General features: G+C 50.3%; 1 protein-coding gene across 1 annotated transcript in view; it reads right to left on the bottom strand.

Moving 5' to 3' along the window:
• Positions 1-23,543, bottom strand: part of LOC149340014 (NF-kappa-B inhibitor zeta-like) — a 50,507-nt gene that overhangs the window by 4,020 nt on the left and 22,944 nt on the right. The window contains exons 4-7 of the mRNA XM_089548756.1: positions 12,591-12,705; positions 10,050-10,248; positions 8,682-8,890; positions 528-737 (exon numbers count right to left, since the gene is read on the bottom strand). Coding sequence (XP_089404882.1) covers positions 528-737; positions 8,682-8,890; positions 10,050-10,248; positions 12,591-12,705 — 733 coding nt within the window. The remainder of the gene's footprint in view (positions 1-527; positions 738-8,681; positions 8,891-10,049; positions 10,249-12,590; positions 12,706-23,543) is intronic.

Genomic DNA, 23,543 nt, shown 5'->3' with positions numbered 1-23,543 from the left:
CTGTGTGCGTTCCGTGCCTTTAACCAAAGATGAACAATCACAAACTAGCTCAACATGACTGTCTTTCATCTACAATTATTTCTTATTCTCGTTTCTGTCCTGCACCATCCCCTTTAGTGTTGCATGCAACGAAAACCTGGATGTAACAAAATATTGCAGGCTTTTTTCAATTTCGTTGTATCCATGTTTATGTCTACAGAGAAAAAAGGTGTCGGTACAAAGGCAAAATTTGTCAAACTTTTGCAGTCAGGAAAGGAATACCAGAACATGCTGTAAAGGGCACAATTTGCACAGCATACACAAGGCTCGGTGTGGGTGAAGCATAAGAAACACTTAGCTTTTTCGCATTGCTGCTTTTACTACACATCGGAATGATGTTCATGCGTGAGATGAAATTTTTATTATAACTTTTACAGCATAGCTCATTATGTTGCATTCTGGACTGAATACTGTCCTTTCAGAATCAACTATCTCAAGAAAGAAGCTCAGCCGCCCCGTTACTGTTATTGCAAGAGGGCACCCCGTACCTCGCTCTGCTGCTTGGGGGGCAGCAGGTCAATGGGGCGCTTCCCATGTTTGTTTGGCACGACCAGGGATGCCCCGTGTTTCACAAGGAGGTCGACCAGGTTGACTCGGTCTTGCCTCAAAGAGCGGCAGGCCATGTGCAGAGCCGTGTCACCAGCATGGTTAGCGACGGCCATCAGGGCCCTGCGGTTGTCCGCTTTGAGAAGAATCAGCTGGAAACAGCGGGCGCAAACCAGATTATTTCATCTACAACAGGAATGCAAGTACAGGTTAGCGCACAAACATAAAATAAAGGGCAATGTAACTAATAGGCAACCATAATCAAAGAGAGAGGAATACAAAAGCAGTTTATTGAAACTTAAAAAAAAATTTAAAAGGAGTAAAAACTAAAAAGGAGTAAAAAACTTAAAAAAACTTAAAAGGAGCCGCATAGTGGGCAGCGCAGCGGCACTGGCATTGCAACGAAAGGCTGTGGTGGCTTGGTCGAATCATGTCGGTCTTTCAGCTAAGCTACAACGCTGAAACATTCCGGGAGAGGCACTGAAACTGCTTGGCGAAAATACGAAATCAGATGGTAAACGTATTTAGCAAAAAGTTATGCTATATTTTGGCTTCAGATCCAATCATGTTCTGTAAGGAAAATGGGAGAATGAAATGAAGAAGGCATGGTAAATCTTCCCGAGATGGCATTTTTTGAAACCACCAGATAGCAATAGCTTTCAAGCTGTAGCTGTACTTCTGTCAGGATAAGGTGTCATTGTTACGACAACTAGATAATGATTGTTTTCAGACGCGAAAAATGAACTTCATTCGCAAATACACGGCGCAGCAGCTATTTGCCAAAGCCTGTCGGAAGTTCTGCCTGGTCCCGACTACAACCAGGCGCTAATAAAACAATGCAAAACTAAAAAAAAAGCGTTTGAAGAAAAGAACGCAGACAAAACGGAAATCAAGACCGCTTCAGCGCGTGTTCAGGGGCAGTCACCGTAAAGGCCGAACCACAAAGCAGCGTTTCTTTGGCACCACCTCAGCGTCTCTTCTACCGGCATTGTCGTTCTTAGCCGCAAGAGAGGGCGACCAAACACATGAGGGCGTACGAACTGGCGTCTCCACCCGGGCGTTAGGTGTGTTTTGTTTCATTTGTTGTTGAGCTCTGCTCGCGCAAGAGATGCTTTGTCCTCCTCGCGCATACAAAAGTGGTTGTGCTACAATGCAAACTTCTTAAGACTGTAAATACCTGCAAATACAAGCAAATAGGCACCAATTATATAACTGCAAATGGCTATAAATACGAAGAGTTGTAATGTATATAGCCGCAGATAGATGCAAATTACTGTATATACTGTTACTGTAAATTGGTGGAAATATATGTGAATAAATGCATATAAACGTCCCCTTCTTTTGTACTGTCTGCGCAGCGAAGTTCCTCAGCTTCACATCAACGAGCATAGGATCTCCCACATTTCATAAAAAACTGAAAGCAGCAGCTGCACTGAACATAATTAACCAGTGCCATTTTGTTGCTGCTGAGAGGACACCTCGTCAGCGTTGCGGACAACACCATTTTAATTAACCATGGTGCCACGAAACGAACGAACCTTAAAACTTATTACACTCTGCTCGTCTGCCAAGGAAGCGCAATAAGTGGTGCACACACCTCAAACAGCGCCTCAAGTATGCCAGCTGCCATCCTCAAGTGATAAGCAGAGCGAACGCCACAGCCCACCTCTGCAAATGGCGAGCAAAGCTGCCGCTCCCTCCAGCCAATTGTCGTTAGAAAAAATTGGCGGGGGCTTAGCTTTGGTTAAGCCTGGTAGGTTGCGAAAGCAAAAGGGCAGCGCCTCCAACTGAAGGAACGCAGTGCGCCGCGTCCACAGGTCACGCGTGGCTACCGGCCACCACTGTGCGACGACTCAAAGCGTCTTCGGTAATTTTTTAATATTTTGTTTTTGATGATGTTGCTACTGAGAGAAAGAAAACATAATCTACAGCTGGTATGACGTCACAGCAGCAGTAGCGCCACAGGTGCGCAGTGCTGCAAACAACTGCAGCCGGGCTCTCTGAAGGAGCGAGTTGGTCGGCCATAATCTACAGCTGGTATGACGTCACAGCGGCAGTAGTGCCACAGGTGTGCAGCACTGCAAAGAACTGCAGCCGGGCTCTCTGAAGGAGCGAGTTGGTCGGCCATAATCTACAGCTGGTATGACGTCACAGCGGCAGTAGTGCCACAGGTGTGCAGCACTGCAAAGAACTGCAGCCGGGCTCTCTGAAGGAGCGAGTTGGTCGGCCATAATCTACAGCTGGTATGACGTCACAGCGGCAGTAGTGCCACAGGTGTGCAGCACTGCAAAGAACTGCAGCCGGGCTCTCTGAAGGAGCGAGTTGGTCGGCCATAATCTACAGCTGGTATGACGTCACAGCGGCAGTAGTGCCACAGGTGTGCAGCACTGCAAAGAACTGCAGCCGGGCTCTCTGAAGGAGCGAGTTGGTCGGCCATAATCTACAGCTGGTATGACGTCACAGCGGCAGTAGTGCCACAGGTGTGCAGCACTGCAAACAACTGCAGCCGGGCTCTCTGAAGGAGCGAGTTGGTCGGCCATAATCTACAGCTGGTATGACGTCACAGCGGCAGTAGTGCCACAGGTGTGCAGCACTGCAAAGAACTGCAGCCGGGCTCTCTGAAGGAGCGAGTTGGTCGGCCATAATCTACAGCTGGTATGACGTCACAGCGGCAGTAGTGCCACAGGTGTGCAGCACTGCAAAGAACTGCAGCCGGGCTCTCTGAAGGAGCGAGTTGGTCGGCCATAATCTACAGCTGGTATGACGTCACAGCGGCAGTAGTGCCACAGGTGTGCAGCACTGCAAAGAACTGCAGCCGGGCTCTCTGAAGGAGCGAGTTGGTCGGCCATAATCTACAGCTGGTATGACGTCACAGCGGCAGTAGTGCCACAGGTGTGCAGCACTGCAAAGAACTGCAGCCGGGCTCTCTGAAGGAGCGAGTTGGTCGGCCATAATCTACAGCTGGTATGACGTCACAGCGGCAGTAGTGCCACAGGTGTGCAGCACTGCAAAGAACTGCAGCCGGGCTCTCTGAAGGAGCGAGTTGGTCGGCCATAATCTACAGCTGGTATGACGTCACAGCGGCAGTAGTGCCACAGGTGTGCAGCACTGCAAACAACTGCAGCCGGGCTCTCTGAAGGAGCGAGTTGGTCGGCCATAATCTACAGCTGGTATGACGTCACAGCGGCAGTAGTGCCACAGGTGTGCAGCACTGCAAAGAACTGCAGCCGGGCTCTCTGAAGGAGCGAGTTGGTCGGCCATAATCTACAGCTGGTATGACGTCACAGCGGCAGTAGTGCCACAGGTGTGCAGCACTGCAAAGAACTGCAGCCGGGCTCTCTGAAGGAGCGAGTTGGTCGGCCATAATCTACAGCTGGTATGACGTCACAGCGGCAGTAGCGCCACAGGTGTGCAGCACTGCAAAGAACTGCAGCCGGGCTCTCTGAAGGAGCGAGTTGGTCGGCCATAATCTACAGCTGGTATGACGTCACAGCGGCAGTAGTGCCACAGGTGTGCAGCACTGCAAAGAACTGCAGCCGGGCTCTCTGAAGGAGCGAGTTGGTCGGCCATAATCTACAGCTGGTATGACGTCACAGCGGCAGTAGTGCCACAGGTGTGCAGCACTGCAAACAACTGCAGCCGGGCTCTCTGAAGGAGCGAGTTGGTCGGCCATAATCTACAGCTGGTATGACGTCACAGCGGCAGTAGTGCCACAGGTGTGCAGCACTGCAAAGAACTGCAGCCGGGCTCTCTGAAGGAGCGAGTTGGTCGGCCATAATCTACAGCTGGTATGACGTCACAGCGGCAGTAGTGCCACAGGTGTGCAGCACTGCAAAGAACTGCAGCCGGGCTCTCTGAAGGAGCGAGTTGGTCGGCCATAATCTACAGCTGGTATGACGTCACAGCGGCAGTAGGCCACAGGTGTGCAGCACTGCAAAGAACTGCAGCCGGGCTCTCTGAAGGAGCGAGTTGGTCGGCCATAATCTACAGCTGGTATGACGTCACAGCGGCAGTAGTGCCACAGGTGCGCAGCACTGCAAAGAACTGCAGCCGGGCTCTCTGAAGGAGTGAGTTGGTCGGCCATAATCTACAGCTGGTATGACGTCACAGCGGCAGTAGTGCCACAGGTGCGCAGCACTGCAAACAACTGCAGCCGGGCTCTCTGAAGGAGCGAGTTGGTCGGCCATAATCTACAGCTGGTATGACGTCACAGCGGCAGTAGTGCCACAGGTGCGCAGCACTGCAAAGAACTGCAGCCGGGCTCTCTGAAGGAGTGAGTTGGTCGGCCATAATCTACAGCTGGTATGACGTCACAGCGGCAGTAGTGCCACAGGTGCGCAGCACTGCAAACAACTGCAGCCGGGCTCTCTGAAGGAGCGAGTTGGTCGGCCATAATCTACAGCTGGTATGACGTCACAGCGGCAGTAGTGCCACAGGTGCGCAGCACTGCAAAGAACTGCAGCCGGGCTCTCTGAAGGAGTGAGTTGGTCGGCCATAATCTACAGCTGGTATGACGTCACAGCGGCAGTAGTGCCACAGGTGCGCAGCACTGCAAACAACTGCAGCCGGGCTCTCTGAAGGAGTGAGTTGGTCGGCCATAATCTACAGCTGGTATGACGTCACAGCGGCAGTAGTGCCACAGGTGCGCAGCACTGCAAAGAACTGCAGCCGGGCTCTCTGAAGGAGTGAGTTGGTCGGCCATAATCTACAGCTGGTATGACGTCACAGCGGCAGTAGTGCCACAGGTGCGCAGCACTGCAAACAACTGCAGCCGGGCTCTCTGAAGGAGCGAGTTGGTCGGCCATAATCTACAGCTGGTATGACGTCACAGCGGCAGTAGTGCCACAGGTGCGCAGCACTGCAAAGAACTGCAGCCGGGCTCTCTGAAGGAGTGAGTTGGTCGGCCATAATCTACAGCTGGTATGACGTCACAGCGGCAGTAGTGCCACAGGTGCGCAGCACTGCAAACAACTGCAGCCGGGCTCTCTGAAGGAGTGAGTTGGTCGGCCATAATCTACAGCTGGTATGACGTCACAGCGGCAGTAGTGCCACAGGTGCGCAGCACTGCAAAGAACTGCAGCCGGGCTCTCTGAAGGAGTGAGTTGGTCGGCCATAATCTACAGCTGGTATGACGTCACAGCGGCAGTAGTGCCACAGGTGCGCAGCACTGCAAACAACTGCAGCCGGGCTCTCTGAAGGAGCGAGTTGGTCGGCCATAATCTACAGCTGGTATGACGTCACAGCGGCAGTAGTGCCACAGGTGCGCAGCACTGCAAAGAACTGCAGCCGGGCTCTCTGAAGGAGTGAGTTGGTCGGCCATAATCTACAGCTGGTATGACGTCACAGCGGCAGTAGTGCCACAGGTGCGCAGCACTGCAAACAACTGCAGCCAGGCTCTCTGAAGGAGCGAGTTGGTCGCCCATAATGTACAGCTGGTAAGATGTCACAGCGGCAGTAGCGCCACAGGTGCGCAGCGCTGCAAACAACTGCAGCCGGGCTCTCTGAAGGAGCGAGTTGGTCGCCCATATTCACTCCGCTAAAGGTCAAACGCAACTGCGGCCGGGTCACGCGAAGGCTTGAAAGTGCGAGTAGTATTGCTTTCGCAATAAAAGCGCTGCGCAGCGGTTGAAGCGAGAGCTGCTCAAGAAGGGGTAGGAAGCAAGAATCTGACAGACGCCAGGAGTAGGAGTAAGGACAGCGCTACCACCACCACATGCACATACGCAAGCATGACGCAAGCAGTGCTAACATCTGGCTAGCGCTGCAGTGTGGCAACTAACTGAAGTGAGGCGTACCGATGGCTCTCATTGCGAAGCGGCCGATGCAGCTGGCATTGTAAAAATGGAGGAGGCGCTGGATTAAGCGATGCGCTGCTGCCGCCGGTGGAGCTCGTGAGACCCAGGTTGCTCTTCCCAAGCAACCTCTCGTGACTAATCATTAATTTAAATGCCACCTGCCACAGTGGGCCGTTTCCTCAGAGTCAAATGGGGAGGTTGCGATGACGCCACAGAGCCACATGACTTAGGTGCTGCAACTGCCACACACCTCTGTGGCAGGGGGGTCACCCAGGGCAGGTTGCCCACAACCTGGTGGGCAGAGGGGGGCCGTACAGACAAAGGCCAAGTGATTGAGAGGAAGCTGCAGTGCTAATGCACTAAATGTTTCAACAGATTTTTTTTGTGCGAGTAGAAATTTCATACTAGGCCTATCCATCCACCTGGCTGCCCACTGGCCCATCAATCAGACGTCTTGTAGTCTGCCCATTCTTCATCAACAAAAGCATGCGGTCAGCCGCATTCATGTCTCCAGTGTTTGGCACTCTTCGCTTTGAAAGGCGTTTGCCGTGTTACAGTGCGATGTGATGATTTTTCGGTAGTCGGTGGCGCTAGCCAATCATGGCGAGATAGAATATACATGCTGAACAGCAGCCCTGAAGGTCAGACGCGCATTTTTTAAGTGAGGTTAAAAAGAAAAAATCCCGCAGGAGAGTCACGAGTACGTAATGAGAGTGTTTAACACCTCAGTGTTTAAAGGCATATTTAAAACTTTATTAATGTCGACTATCAGGGATCTATGAATGTAGAGAATAACCAATTCTGCATATATTGACATTAACCCATTATCGCCATCTTAACAGCTTTCATCCGCGAACAAGAGATCTGAACACTAGAACCGAAGTGAAAAACAAACTGCTAGCGCACCTTATTCGCATATGGCCACACTACGCAAGTCGACCAAAATTTTTTTCAAAGTTTTGATCCATTTTAGTTGGGACAACCTGAATGTAGAATACTACCAAATTTACCTACTTGCGTTACAAATGTGCTCGCATAATGAATGCACATTCCACTTTGGCTGTCAAAAAGTGGAATTTTTTTCCTAGGTGTAGAACAAACCCCAGTCCTTTTGCATGCAGTTTCCTGATGAGGATAGTGAATGTTAGCAGGCGCCCTTTTGAGACTGCCGGAACAACAATGCTATACTATAAAGTGCCATCTGTTGAATGTCCAGAGTATGATACCTCACCCTACAGGATGAACGGGCAATAAAAATGTGCGCAAAAATCCGAGAAGCAACAGAAGCCAAGGCTAGTAGCACAGGGTTTCTCTGTTCAATTTGCCAATACTAAGATCGTAGCAATAGCAACTTGTTGCAGTTGGTCTTTGTGCTGAATGCAGTGGGTTGTGCTCTTTTTACACAGCATCACGGGCCGCCGCACAAGTCATAAGTGCTGGTTTAAGGCAAATTTGTGGACTTTGCTATACAGCATGAAAACCGTGCTGAAGAGGGTTTTGCTTTATTTTAAATGTCAAAGATACCGGAAAAAGTATTTATTCAAGCAGCCTATTTTCCTTCCAGACTTAAAATTTTTACTGAATATTTCACCCCATGTCCTGAGCACCCCACCCAAATATTTGAAGCTTTGTTTGGGAAAAAAAGTGCATTCATTATGTGAGTAAATACATTATACCATGACAGTGATGAGCTAGAACAACATTTATTCCAAAAAGACAATAATCCATGTCCTGCACTTGCAAATCCATCCTTTGATTCTGTCACCTTCTTGTATTGTCAGTTAGCCATGTTTCTAAATCTGCCATGCATGGACCCTGAATGACACAGTGGTGAGTGCCAAAGTTGCTCGTGTCTGGGCCATATTTTTGCATTAGTGGTAATAATTTTGCGGACAGTAGGCAATAGGTGGGCAGGCTGACATGTCAATGAAACACACTGTTTATTGGGCTGACTTGCACCCACAAAGAAATCAACAGCTTGGCAGTGTCGAAGATCAAAATCCCTGCCGCTCTTGGCCATACGCAATTTAAAGGTGACTAAGAACTCTAAAAAAAAAAAAGAAAGAGTGCAGAAAGCGCCTACAACAATTTCGCACATTGCAAAGGCAGCTGCACATGTTGACACTCATCGCAGGTAAATTTGGTTGCCGCTCGATTCACAAACAAAGTGATAAAGCCGCATGCTGCTGGCTTTGGGCATGAACAAACAAGCATTCAAAAGCTTCAAGGCAATATAAAAAGCTGGGGAGTTCAGTGCAAGCCAGCAGAGCGGGGGGGTCTCACTGAAGGGCAACCACCAACCTGGACGAGGTCCCCTTTGTGATGCTGGGCAGCATAGTGGAGCGCGGTCTCTCCAAAGCGGTCCTGGAGCTCCAGGTGAGCGCTGGCAGTGGTGGTGAGTAGGTCGACAGCTCTACGGCAGTCAATCCGCTTGTGCTCCTCTTTGTCTCCACTTTGGACATGCAGCAAACATCCGTGGGACCGCACTGCCCAGTGCAGGGGGGTGCGCCCTGAAATTTCCAAACATTTTAGCCTGACACATACCCCTGCCTTCATTTCTTTTTTTCCAGAACACCTCAACATGACTGTCCGTCTGTAATGCCAGGTCTTAACGTTTTGTATTCGTGACTACCTAGACAGTATGTGATACAATGATTTTTCGTTGCACTAGAGAAATCAACAAACAGCCTCAATAAGACAACCTGCTTTTGATTTTTGAGGAATGGAAATGACACACTAACTGTCTTACATATCTCGGTGGACACCTGAATGGCACTGTAAAGGAAGGGAAGGAATAAAGGAGGGTGTAAAAACAGAAAGGAAGAAAGAGGTGCCCTAGTGGAGGTCTCCGGAATAATTTCGACCACCTGGGGCTCTCTGGAGGCTCTTTAACGTGCACTGACATCGCACAGTACACAGGCCTCCGGAATTCTGCCTCCACTGAAATTCAATCGCCGCGGCCGGGATCAAAACCGCGTCTTTCGTGCCGGCGGCTGCTACTGGCGGCCATCTTGCAATAGCCTGCTATGGTGTCTATAATGAGTGTCTAATAGTCTTTTTGCAATTTTCCCGAAAAAACTCTGGTTGGAACTGGTTCCTCTGCCCTTATATGGCATGCATGAGTCATCACCTTCGGGAATGTTCAAGTGCCTTCCATTGTATTGTCACATGGAATTATACTAATCCAACACACTAATCCCCAGTAATCCACCTTAGAGCATTTTCTGGGGTGGGCCTACTTCAGAAATCCCAGGGGTGTTGTGAAACTTTTTGGGGCGAGCAAACCTGAGAATTCTGGAGGTGGGCAGGTTATGATGATGTCACCGAGACATGTGGCCTCTCTCAACCAATCGGAATTTTGTTATGGAGAAACCAGAAACTGCGAGACCACAACCTAACTGCTAACGTATATTAAACAATTGCTTTGTCTTGCCATGGCCTTTTGGTTTCTTGATGTGAAATGTGCATGAAAAAAGCCTGAAATGCGTGTTTCTTCTCTCTTGACTGTGGTAGCATCATGAAGGTGAAAACTGTCCAGTGGCGGTGTGAAGCCTCCATCTCCTAGGTGGTGGTTAAGGGCATTTGCCATTCTCCACCTGTCCCCTTCCCGAGTGTGAAACGCAGTAGCATATGGTGTGTGTTCATGCACAGCATGGCAGGAGGAGAGACCTTTTTCGTCCCGGATGTTGACAGAGCCCGGGCACGGGGGCGCCAGCAGCTCCGCTATGCAGCGGTGGTCGCCCCGCTCGGCGGCCAGGTGCATGGGGGTGGCCCCATCTGCATCGCACACGTCCCGCCCAGCACCGGCCGCACACAGGACGCCCACCACCAGGTCCTGCAGCAGCATGCACGCGTAGTGCAGTGCCGTCTGCACAGAGCACAGGTGTGATTTTGGGTGCTGCCTCATTTCTGCCCAATAGGGGATATTCAAAATTCCGCAAGTGCGCTTTCCCGCATAACAATGTTGTCCCAAACAAGATGGCTGACCATGAATTTCCAGCTGAAACAAAGCAAGAAAGACTGGTTTTTTGTTTGATTCTTCCAAAATACGTTTCTTACATTCTATCCACACCTTTAGCGCCTGTCCTGTAGCCCACATAGTTCCTTTATAGCGAAGTTGGCCATCTTGTTTGGGGCAACATTGTTATGTGGGAAAGCGCACTTGCGGAATTTTGAATATCCCCTATTGCCAGCAGGTTACCAACATCAGTGCCAAAAACTTTTGCACACTTAAAAAAAGTGACGGAAGTTATGACATTCAGCTGGCGCTTCTACCATGCTGTAATGATCTGTTCAAGAAAGCAAGTCAACCACTGCAAAGTTTTAATGTTTACACTATGACGTTTTGTAAAAATTTACATTTTTTTCACATTTCTACCATGACAACACCTTTTCTTTAGTTTTCTATTTGCCACTGCTAATGCATTCATGCTACTTCTTCTGTTATATTATTATGAACCTCGCACCTATATTATAATTCTTGTCTCCGAGTTTTGCCCTGTACAGCACTTTCATTTTCCTTTCTGCTTTGCATATCACCTTGTACTTTCTTATTAATTCCTCTTGTACTTATATAATTCTTGTCCCTTATGGGCCAATGTAAGGTATTTAAAAAAAAATAATGAAGAAAAAATGTCCAAGCAACGGCAGAGAGAAAGCCACTATTAGTATGCCATGACTGGCTCCTAATTTACAGTGGCAGAAAACTTCAAATTGCTCGAATTCAAAAAAAAAAAAGGATCTACAATATTTCGTGGGAACATAACACATACGAAGTAAATAAATTGTGACTGAAATGCAAGCCAGCACCAGATGGGAGTGGCCTTCGCTTTCCCTTTGTTAACACGTGGCGAAGTCGAACAACACACGCAGCGGGGAGCACTCCCGGACTCCTATTCAATGCCGGCTTTCTGAGCCGCACGTGCCATGACTCACCGTGACACTTCTTGAACAGATTACACTCCACGACCAAGACGCAATTCTCTTTGAAGGCAATTCTGTGGTCGGTGTGCTCGCCTTCCGAATTCATTGACCAGACGTCATCCTTCTGTTGTGTGATCATCTGATCGAGGTTCTTTTTCTTGCCGATGTACGAGGCCAGGCACTTGGAGCATGAAATTTTGTAAATGATACCCAGTTGCTTTTCTCTGGGGACGCGGTCTCGGGGTAATTGTAGAAAGCGGCTGATCGTTGAGATTTATTCGTGTTTTCGTAGAGTGCTAGCCAGCCGCCCCGCTGGTGCCCAACGTATGGAAGCACAATGCAAGCGCGTTTCGTTGCTTCCAGTGATGGCTGGCTGCTCTGTGCTGCGAGCCTGATGGCAAGAAATGTGTTGAATAAAGCCACGTGCGTAACCATTTTTCTGCAGATCAGCGAGCCTCTTAAAAAAGAAAAAAAGAAAGGAGACAACGTGGTTAATGCGATGATTGGAATTAAAACTTAAGTAGTGGCTATATCAGTTGGCTTCCTATGCGTACATACCGAACTTAGGTCCCCCCCTTGTCTTCTTATAAGGATGTCAAGGAATCGCAAGTTGTTGTAACGTTGAGTCATGGCACATCCAGCTCACAAAGGAGACACTGAATAGGACTTCAGGAACGCTCCCTATGCCTATGCTGGTGGACTTCGCCATGCGCTAACAAAGGGAAAGCGAAGGCCACTCCCTGCAGCTGCTGGCTCACATTCAGTCACCTCTGAAGAAGGGGGCCCCCGAATTGGTCTCAAAACGTTGGGTTGAAAATAAATTATTGGTTGCTGTTAGTATTTCTCAACTTTTGTTTCAGAAACCCACCCAGGCAAACTTCTGTCAAAGACGTTCTCTCTCCAATTTTGCAAAAAAATGCTAGAATCCACAAATTTTACCAAAATCAATGCAAACTTTGGGCCCTGGCCATGACAGGCAAAAATACAAGTGAGGCATGAGCACAGACTACTATAAAAATCTTCATTGGGTAAGATGACATTACGTTTATCTTGAGATAACAAACGGAGCAGACAAAGCATGAGAAAAGGGAGAGTGTCAGGATCAAGTACAGGTGTACATATAACAGCAAGTCAAGAGGAAACGGAAAAGGATTAAACAACTCTCAATGCATGGTGAAACTGACAGCAGAAGAAAGGCTTCCAGGTTTGAAATATGCACTATGCCATTTTTAAAATTTAAAAAATGGGCATAAATTGTAAGAACCCCAAAAAAGAGGGCCTGCGCACCTGCCCGCGGTAATCAGCTGCATCCAGTAGGTCACAGCTGTTTAGCCGTTGAAGGCGGTCTACCAACTTGTACACAAGCGCTGGCTTCATTTGGGCCACTGCCTCATGGAGGTACCTGTGGTGGCAAGAAATTCTATTAGGGGGATTTGACCAAAGCATGTGCATATACATTCCACTTGTTGCTCCCTCCCACGCTTCCCACACTTTGAAAGCTATATCAGCACATGAAACAAGAATACCATACAGACCGTTTGGCAGCTAACCTAAAAGGGACACTGAAGACAAAATGAATGTGTGTCAGTACAGCCGGCCGATTCCACAAGTAAAAGGTGGCGCATCAACAGTTTTTTGACACGGATACCAGAAGTCATGCACTTTGAAGTGGTGGTCACGGAGTCCTTTCTTGCTGGAAGCCACAAGTTTGAATCAAGTTGCGGGGAAATTTTTTAATGTAATTTTATTGGCAATAAATGTCTTTCACTGCCAAACATCAACATACCCAAGAAGAGCAATAGAATCAACTTTTACTAAGAATGACAATTTGAATTGAGTGATGCTTAGTGTTCCTTTAACAAAAATTAAACAGCACAAAGACAGGACAGATAAAGATAGATTGCAGTGTTTACTAACATCATTCCCATCCCGTTTCTAAAAGAACTTGCTGCTGGGTTAGTTGGTCCATGGCTCTGCTGAAGAACAAACTGCACGAAGATATCTGATATCAGGTGCCAAATTGGAATGCAGAGCGCTGATGGAGGAACTGCGGGAAGTCTCAGGAGCATCCAGGTCAGAGAAAAGGTGGGAGGTTGACAGGAATCAGGAGACTTGCCACGTAGCAGGGTAAGCAGACACTGAAACGGATTGTAGATGAGCATCTTCGTGCGACCTCCGTGAACACTGAGAACAGCAGCGGAAGGTGGACAAAGGCAAGAGACAACGTAAATAAAACAGGAATGGCTGAAGACTCTGGTGCCGTGTCGACATCTTCAGTGACAGTGAGCTTCTGCAGACACATGGAATGAGTGTCGTCAGCCAGTTCGTCACAAAGTGCAGACAATTCCACCTCAATGCAGGAGGCGCAATCATCATGGCATTATTTTTAGACAAGAAGTGAAGTCCTACCTGAGAATCACGCCGCGAGTACAAGAAGACAGGACCAAGAACCGACACTACAAAATATCCAATGATGAACCGCACTCTACGTACAGCCAAAGGTGCGATCATCTCTTCAGTAGCAGTGCAGGGCAAAAAACCAGGAAATGATGTCACTTTGTGTAAATGATGGCAGTCTCTCTCATGAACCACTAACACACCAGTATGCATGTCGACAAGCACATGTACAGATGGAACACCAGCAGGCACTGCTAGAAAGTTTGGTTGGTTTATGGGGTTTAACGTCCCAAAGCGGCTAAGGCTATGAGAGACGCCGTAGTGAAGGGCTCCGGAAATTTCGACCACCTGGGGTTCTTTAACGTGCACTGACATCGCACAGTACACGGGCCTCGAATTTCTCCTCCAAAGAAATTCAACGGCCGCGGCCGGGATCGAACCCGCGTCTTTCGGGCCAGCAGCCGAGCACCATAGCCACTGAGCCACCGCGGCGGCTGCTAGAAAGTTTGTGGGGGAAAGATTAGGCCTTCAGCTGCTCAAAGAGCATGTAGTTCTTGCCTCAGGACGTGCGAAGATTAAGTTTCCGCAGTCAGCGGATGTAGGGCGACGGCGCATAGGCGACAACAAATGGCTATGTGGGGACGGGGAACGACGGCTCATATCTGGACACTGGTCGGTGGAGCAGAATGAAGCAGCTGAGGTGAGCAGGCAGAAGATGCAGCCTTTGAAGGGGCGACCATGCGATGACGACAGAAGTGGGCCACATGTCCGGGGAAACCACAGGAGAAGCATATACGGTGATTTTCCGGTCCGCGCCAAGGGTTGTAATGTTGTGGAGGGGGAGGATGAAGCGGAGCTGTTTGTGGAACCTGTGCCGGACACAGGACAGGCTGACTGCATGGAAACGCCACAGGCCAAGGCCGCGCAGCCACTGCGATGTACGTCAAGGGTGCTGCAACATGAGTGGGTTGGCTCTAACGTGCCGTTGCTCCGTCAAGCGTCAAAGAAGCAACGCAAGGGACTTCAGGGAGGACTGGAAGAGCTTCTCGGACTTGTTCTCAGATGACCCGCTGCCACAAAGGCACTAGAGGAGAGGTAGCGTCGGGACTAAGGTGGACGAGAGAGAGTTGACGCGCACCTTCTTTAAAAACAAACTGCTTGACCTGGGCAGCAGTGGCGACTGTTTGGAGTCCGATGTCAAAGCTGCAAGAGACTCTGGGTGCGAGGGCAGAGAACAGTGAGAATATGATGCTTGCGTAGTTCGTCATGGCTCTGGTAACGGTAACAGCTGCTGGATTTTTGGCTAGAAGCATTTGGAAAGCGTCGTTGTCAATGCCCCTCAGAATGTGGTCAATCTTGGCACGCTTGGGCACTGAAGCGTGATGCACATCCACATGTCCACAACATCTTCGATATAACTGGTGAAATTCTCACCAGACAGCTGCACCCAGGCGCGCAGGCCAGCCGAAGACATCGGCGAAACTCTGCTTGAAGGTGGACTGCGATGTGATAGCCTGGAACCACAGATTCGCAACGTGAAATATGCACGCAGGGGTGGGCACTGTGGAGCAGCTGCCGATTCAGAGGCAGAATCTACATTTTCGGCCCAACACTAGTCAAGCCAAATAAGGAACCCAGTTTTCCCAGCATTGCCATGGTGAATGAAGTGCTCTTAGAAACTCGCATTAACGGTGGCACCAGCTTACTCTCTAAGTACATAACACTGAGAAACTCTATGGAATAAATGGCCTGAAATTCAAATTTTTGCTACCAAAGCCAATTCACACATGAAATAATGACCTTTTTAACACAAGGAGCTCCATGCGTCTTGCTGAGAATGCGCAGGACACATGGAATGGAATGCAATTACATTCAAAACAACGTAGACTATGATATTTTACCTTGTGACCTATGTTTGCCCTCGATTAGACCAGTAGCTGGCGCATAGCAATTTTTAAAATCCGGATAAATACGGAAGGCCCTGTATATTCTACTTTGTTCTGCTTTCTGACTGACTGAATATATTTAGTTATGAATTTCTTGCACAAGTCTCTCGAACTTCTGCAATCAAAAGATTTTTTTTCATCAGCAATAAATGTCCCGCTTATTTCTTTGTCACTAAATAGACAGCTCTATTTGTTAAGCTCTGGTGTGCTGCAATAAAATAAAAATTTTATATTTATGGCTGCATAAATTTTCGTGCACACCATCCTTAATTGCCCGTCTGAAAAAGTGATGCTTTTCATGCCTGGGGTGAATTCCTGATGCTGCACGTGTTTAGATGGAAATGGAGCCGCAGAAATCAGGTAGATCAACAGAAGCTATTCAAGAAATAAAACTTAAAATACAAGCAAACAAAATTTTGTCCAACTCTGTTGCAGAACAGCTTCAAGTTCCCATTTCACTCACTTTATGACGCGACTGTGGGAAGCCAATTAAAATGCCCTGTCTCCACATGTAGCAGAAGTTTGCAAGCTACTGCTGCCCATCCTAAGCAACAGCTGAGAAAATTCACAATACCTTCTGCATTTGCCTCATCATTAGGTGCCTGCACTAGGTGCACTAGGTTATGCATTAGGTGCAAAGAGATCTCGCAAGTCGTGCCCAGTCATCCACGGAGTCCTACATCTCCTATAATCAGGATGTGTTGGCTTTGTGCTACACGGTGGATACGGAGATGAGCGAGGCTGACAAAGTCGGACATGTGCTGAAGGGCATTGCAGATGACGCCTTCAATCTGCTCGTTTACAAAAACTGTGACAAGATTGTAGACATCATAAAGGAATGCGGCCGCTTCGAGGACGCCAAAAGCCGACGGATCACCCAGCATATCGCACGCCTGCCCAACACAGCTGCGTCTTCGTCCTGCCAAGATCTTTGTCCTCGTAACCAGCCGACCTCACCAGAGAATGTGACCTGTATTGTACGCCGTGAGCTTGAAGCCATTGCTCCGGCCCCCTTAGCAACACCTGCACCCAACCAGCCCCTGCCCCTTCCACTTATTCAAGCTGTCGTGCGCTAGGAAATTGATAACTTGGGTTTGACCTCTGTCGCCGCTCTTCATCCCTCCCAAGTACCCGAAGTCCCTCCTCTATACCCTGTCCGGCCTGTTTACGCCGCTCCTTGACCCTTGCAACCCCTCCGGGTGGCGTACGCCTGAGGACAGGCCCATCTGTTTCAACTGTTCCCGTGTCGGCCACATCGCTTGTCATTGCCGTAGCAGATGGTACTCTTCCCAGCGGACCCATCGCTCGACCCCACCTTATCGCCCCGACGCTGCAGACTCAAGCTCTTTCTCGCGACCCTTGGACCCATCAAGACCCACCACCGACGACCGACGTCTCGCCGCCCCGCTTCAGCCGCTCACCATCTCCACAGCGCCGCCAGTCCCGTTCGCCGCAATGACCGCGCGCTTCCTCTCCCGGCCCCTACGGACGATCACAGGCGGAAAACTAGTTTCTGCAGCGTCCAGAGGTGATGCTGCAGTTACGACCCGGCTCCAAAACCCTCGTTTAGTTCTTCGTGCCCTGTGCAATTTACTGACCATACAAGTTGATGGCGTTGCCGCCTCTGCTGTGGTTGACACGGGCGCCCACATTTCTGTGATGAGTTCCGACCTACGACGCCGCCTCTGCAAAGTGCTGACGCCTGCTACTACAGTCGTTGTTCGAGTTGCTGATGGCACAACGTCCCCAGTCCTCGGCCTGTGTGCTGCTCGTGTGACGATTTCTGACCATCAAACCACCGTGCTCTTTACCGTTCTGAATCAGTGCCCTCATGACATCATACTCGGCCTTGATTTCCTTAGTGAGCACGCAGCCCTTATTGACTGTGCTACAAGTGTTGTTGAGTTGGATCTACCGTACCTCTCAGAACCACCTGCCCCAGTTGTGCACCGTCTCTGTACTGCCGAGTTCACCCGCTTACCACCTGAAACCGCTACTTACGTATTGTTTAAAACTGTTCCACCTCTTCCTAACGGCCAGTATGTCATCACTCCTGTCCTTGATTTGCCCGTCACAAAGAATGTTGCCCTTGCCCATACAGTTGTCGCAGTCTTGGCAAACAGCGAATGTTTACCTGTTCTCAACTTCAGTACGCATGTCCAGACTCTTCCTCAAGGCATGTGCCTCGCCACGCTGTCCCCTACCGATGAATATGTGATCTCTGCAGTCACAAACTGTGTATCGTCCTCTCTCCGGACGATCATGTCACAGCTCTTTCGAGACCTGACCATTTTGCCAATATGATCGCTTCAGATATCTCTGCCGACCAAGCAGAAGCGCTTACCCATCCTCTGGCATCTTTTCAGGACATATTTGATTTCAATGACCGCCCTTTAGCTCGTACGACTATTGTGAAACATCATATCAACACCGGTGACGCCGAACCTCGGCACCGCTGGCCATATAGGGTGTCCAGTTCCGAACGCCAAGTGATACAACAGGAAGTCGAAAAGACGCTCGCTAAGGACATCATCGAACCGTCGTCCAGTCCTTGGGCCTCTCCAGTCGTCCTTGTTAAAAATAAAGATGGCAGTTGGCGTTTCTGCGTCGACTACCGCCACTTGAACCGCATCACAAGAAGAGACGTGCACCCACTCCCTAGGATCGATGGCGCTCTCGACTGTCTCCACGGATCTCAATACAGTAGAATCTCGATAAACGGAAATCGGTTAAACGGAACTACCGCTTAAACGGAACAAACGCCTCGCGATTGGTTGGTTTTGTATTAAGCCAATGTAAAAAAAATCTCGTTAATCGGAACTCAAATTTTGCGACCACCGCGTTAACGGAACCGAAAAACTCGAAACCGCAACTAGTTCGACAAGCGCAGTGCCATCACGGTACGCATCAATGCTCCCCTCAGTGATACCATGAGATGATCGGTTGAGGCCTTGGGGGGGCTCTGTCCGTGTCTGCTGCGGGACGATCATAGCGGCAACAACTGCATCAACATCGCACGTGTTGGTCGTGTTGAGGCCGCAGGCCGTAATTACGCGTAAAAATGTGACCGTGTGTTCTGTGTCAGTGGTTACGCGACCATCGTTACGTGTTACGTGTTGGTCGTGTTGAGGCCGCAGGCCGTAATTACGCGTGTAAATGTGACCGTGTGTTCGGTGTCAGTGGTTACGCGACCATCGTCATCGCACGTGGAGCTACAGTATGACGCGATCACAGCGTGGGAAAGCCGGCAGCAAGCCGGCGAACGACGGTGAGGCCGTCGACGACTGGGTCATGTGCACAGTGTGCACGTCGTGGGTAAAGTTGTGTGACACCCCCTTCGAGTCCGTGGTCGAGGCGGAGGCGTCGACGTCCTTTGTTTGCCGTACGTGTGAAAGGATCAGCGTCCTACGATCGGAGGTCACGCTACAGGTGAAACAAGTGACGGAGGAATACAAGCTGGCAGTAGCTAACCTGACGGCCCTTTTGGAGGCAGAGACAGCCGCAAGGAAAAGTCTTGAAGAGAGGCTTCAGGATGAGCGCCGACTGAGAGAAGCGCTACAGGCGGAGGTTGTGGAACTGCGCGGTGCCGGCAGGGACTGGTGGGATGGCCCGACGCATGAACGGCCGCTATCCGGCATTACGCAGGGAGAGGAATAGATGGAGGAGCAGAACAGCACGGCAGTGAAAACCGGGCTGTCCGAATCGCCCCTGCCGGCGGGTGTCGCATCCGAGGTTGACGTCGCCCAGAGCACCGAGAGAGCCGGGGCGGCTGAGAGGGAGCCTGCCCTACACCCCCTGCCAGATGATTTAGCGGGCTATCGGCCAGTGGAGAGTCGTAAGCACCGAAAAAAGAGACTGCAGGCGGCTAGCCGGCCAATGACCACAGCTCCGTGCGACTCGCAGAAGCAGGCAGGGAAAACGGGGGGCGTGATGCAGCCTCCACTTTCCAGCCTGGCTCCGGATGCGCAGGTGGGACCGCAGGAAGGTGATATAAGGAAACGAGCAAAGCAGGGCTGGTTGGCCTTCGTCTATGGGGACCGGATGCGTGCCGCCTGAAACAACCGGTACTCCGGGTGACCAGGTGGAACAAGTCCGTGCAATTCAGGACGGAGACAGAGGCTACATTACAAGATGTAATAGCAGCCGTTGAAGGGGACGCGGAGTTGTGGGCTGTGCCAGAGGCCATTGTTGTAGTTCACGCGGGCCTGAACGACATGATACACAAGAGTGCCGATCCTAGCCTATCGGTCCAGGAGCTGCGCGCGGCGCTCGTTAAGTGGAAAGAGCGAGCCAGCAGGCACCACTTTGTCATTTATGCTATTCCGGAGAGAGCAGTTGCGGAAGAGAACATCCGTGCAAAATGTGAGAAGTGGAATTCCGACATGAAGAACACATGCATGGAGTTGGGGCAAATGGTGGAATTTGTTGCCACGAACTGGGTAGTACTACCTAGTGAACAGGGCAGGCCCTACGCCGAGCATACAGCTGACGTGCTTGGGCAACGATTGGGTCGCCGGCTATGTATTTTTTTAGGGTTGGCACCGCTAGGATCGTCCCGCAGCAGACACGGACAGAGCCCCCCCAAGGCCTCAACCGATCATCTCATGGTATCACTGAGGCGGTTGCTGCTCCAAACGCTAGGCGGGACGTATCGTTCAAAGGTGCAGCGACAACAGAAACATCACAAAGGGAGAGGAGGAAAAGACGACGGAGGAGGAAGGGAGTGAGCATTGCTTTTCTAAACCTGCAGGGAGGCAGAACCCAGCGCAAGTGGGAAGAGCTGTTCCAGGCAATACAAGCGGAAGGGTTAGAGTTGTGTGCCGTGGTGGAGACCCATCTGCGTGACGAGGAGGAACCGCCAAGTCATCCCAAACTGTGCTGGGAGGGCTGTAACAGGAGGGCAGGAGAGAGGAAAGGGGGAGGAGTCGGGGTCCTTCTACACCCAGCCCGAGGGTGGACGAGGGCAAAGCTTGAGTGCCAGGAACACATGTGGATCACCGGGATGCTGTGTGGAAAGAGGACAGCAGTGGGCATAGTGTATATGTGGACTGGAAGTTCGAGCAAGGAGAAGAACGAAGACCTATGGCAGTGTCTGAGACATGACATTGGTAGTTTTCAACGAGACCACCAGGTACTGATAATGGGAGATTTTAACGGCCACCTGGAGGAATTGGACGGTGCGACGGATGCGAACGGTCGAGAGCTACTCAGCGCTGCCGAAGAATTTGACTTGGTTATAGGAAACCTGCAGTCAAAGTGTGAGGGCCAGACCACCTGGGCTGCAAGGGACCAGAGGTCCTCAATAGACTTCATACTGATGTCGCCGGGCCTGTACGGATGCCTGACGCGAATGGCTATCGACGAGGATGGGGCGTTTAGCTGTGGAAGCGACCATAACAGAATACAGCTGGAGTTTGGTGGGAACGCCCGGACGCTAAGGCCTGTTGAGGAGAGACGGTTTTTCCTGTCTGACCGAGACGCCGAACAGCTGGCGGACGAGTTGGAAACTACACCAGCAGAAGACTATGAAGGATTGGTGGAACGGGTGCAGACAGTGCTTCGTAACAAGCGGCGTAGGGGTGATAAACGTGGCAGGCACACTCCCAAGCGTTGGTGGGACGGTGAGGCTCAAAGGGCAATCAGGGAAAGGAAGGAGGCGTGCCGGAAGCATCGACAGGCACTGAGAACAAAACAGCCTGAGCAAGCAATCCTGCACCTATGGGAGGAATATAGAGAGAAGGGGAAAGCAGCTAGGCTAATACAGCAGAAGATCCGTACATTGGACAGGAAGTTTTTGGATGAAATAAAGAGAAGCGGGCGGAACGCGCCTCGTACATTCTGGCGGCATGTGAGAAAGTTGTACGGCCGTACAACTCCGAAGCAGCAGTTACGCGACCCCCAATCTCTTCAACTGCTCTCACCTGAGGACAGCATGGAGCTGGTGGCAACGCAGGTAACAGCAAAGTTCAGTAGCAGCAGTGGATTACCGGAAGAGGGGCCGGATCCGGAAATTGGACCGGGGCCGGACGTACGAGAATGGTTGGGACAAGTCGGGGATCAGGAGCTGAAGAACGTTATCGGGCGACTTTCAACTGATTCTGCACCTGGCACCGATGACGTCCCAGCGTCGCTTCTCAAGAAGTTAGGCCCGGTTCAGCGACAGGCACTGAAAGAAACCCTGAGTACCTGCCTGGAGTCTGGAGAAATACCTGCGGGCTGGAAACTGGGAAGAATGTTGTTCCTGTACAAAAGCTTCGGCGACCGCAGTAACTATGCGCAGTGGTGCTCCAGCCATTTCAAGTTCTGGAGCAATTTTTGGAGCAGAAAAATATCCATTCTGGAGCACATTTGTATCAGAACGATAACCCTGGAGCAACATGGGAACAGCATGAATGGAATAAAGGAGTCACAAAGAGTTTGTTCCTAACGAGATAAGGTTCAGCCACGCGTAGCTAGGAAAAGAACAATCACAAAAACAGAGAAAATATTTTATTAATGCTCACACTACCTTGCACGCAAGTTCAACCAAGTGTGCTTGACTAAAAGTCCAGAGAACACGTTTACTAGAATCATTCTTTTTTCATGTTGGCTCTACAGTTAAACGTGGTTGTAACGAAATTTTTAAAAAGTGAGATTTTTCTTTACATCCGGGTTTCCGTTACATGTAGGTTTCGCGAAGTGAGTCAAAAGGACACTGCAGAACGGGAACCGAAATAAGAAATAAAAGTAGGTGCAATCACCTTGAAAACATTTACACAAAGCAGTGTTACTCGAAAGTCATAAACGTGGAGAAACTTTTTGCGATCACGCTGATAGTGTGACTGCAGCAGCAGCTGCCGCCACCTCCGCTGCGACCCGCGCAAGGCGGGGGCACCGCGACCGAGCTGGAGAGGAACGCATGCGGCCGTGCCGCTGCCGTAGACCAACCGCGGAGGTTCTTCCCCGCTGCTCCCTCGCTGTAGCCCCAGGAAACAGACTCCTCATCTTGCGTCGCCGGCTATCTCTGCCGTCCCCGCTCCTGACACGCCAAAGTTATCGGCACCGGAATCATGCGAGCAACTACGCGGCAGTGATGGTCGCGCACCGCTCGGGTCTTTGCTATGCCCTATCATCTTTCGCTGCTTTTGAGCATGAACAGTTGTAACGCCACGTGGTATGACGTTCCAAAAGAGAAAGAGCCGGAGATGCGCCAACTGCAGCGGCTCGATGCGATCGGCGTTCCTCTCATGTCAGTTCGTGCTTTATCGTCACGGAACTTTAGCGTGGTTCTAACAAATTTTGAGTGGCTCAGCACTAACAGATAGAGGGCGTAGCCAGTTCGTTACATCAAGGTCAACTCCCGCAACACCTTTACTGCATGAAGGTCTGAAATGCACGCGCTTCAATGGGGCCGGCGATGGTCTTTATGACTAGGCTTCACCGGACGCTCCCTGCTCAGCTTTTTTCCCTACAGGAGCCGGCTTCAAAAAATGTGAAGTAACAGCCTCTCCCGAGTTCTTTCCTTCCTCCATAATAACTGGCTGCTAAATTCTACCACAAGGCAGCCCACCAACGCCCTTGGTTGCCAACTACGAAAACGTTTTAGTAGGTTGTCGACCGAAATCCTGAATGGCTCTAAATATAGTTGCTTTCCTGCGACCGTGTCTTCTTTTTGGAGCAGCTAAGGCGCAATATTGATCAATTTGCCACTTTTGGAGCAGACTGGTGCAGCAAAATGCAAATGTATCAAAATGGAGCAAATGGAGCAGCTGGACCACCACTGTATGCGGCCTATAGACCGATCACGGTGAATCCTGTTTTATACAGGCTGTTCGCTCAAGTCCTGCGCAGACGGATTCAAGCATGGGCGGAGCGAGAAAAGGTGCTGGGCGAGTTGCAGCAGGGCTTTCGCCAGGGA

The sequence above is a fragment of the Amblyomma mixtum genome, chromosome 6, assembly GCF_055824585.1.
Source record: "Amblyomma mixtum isolate Tamu chromosome 6, ASM5582458v1, whole genome shotgun sequence".
NCBI lineage: Eukaryota > Metazoa > Arthropoda > Arachnida > Ixodida > Ixodidae > Amblyomma > Amblyomma mixtum.
Note: the sequence above shows the minus strand (reverse complement) of the source record. Positions and strands in the feature narration are given on the sequence as shown.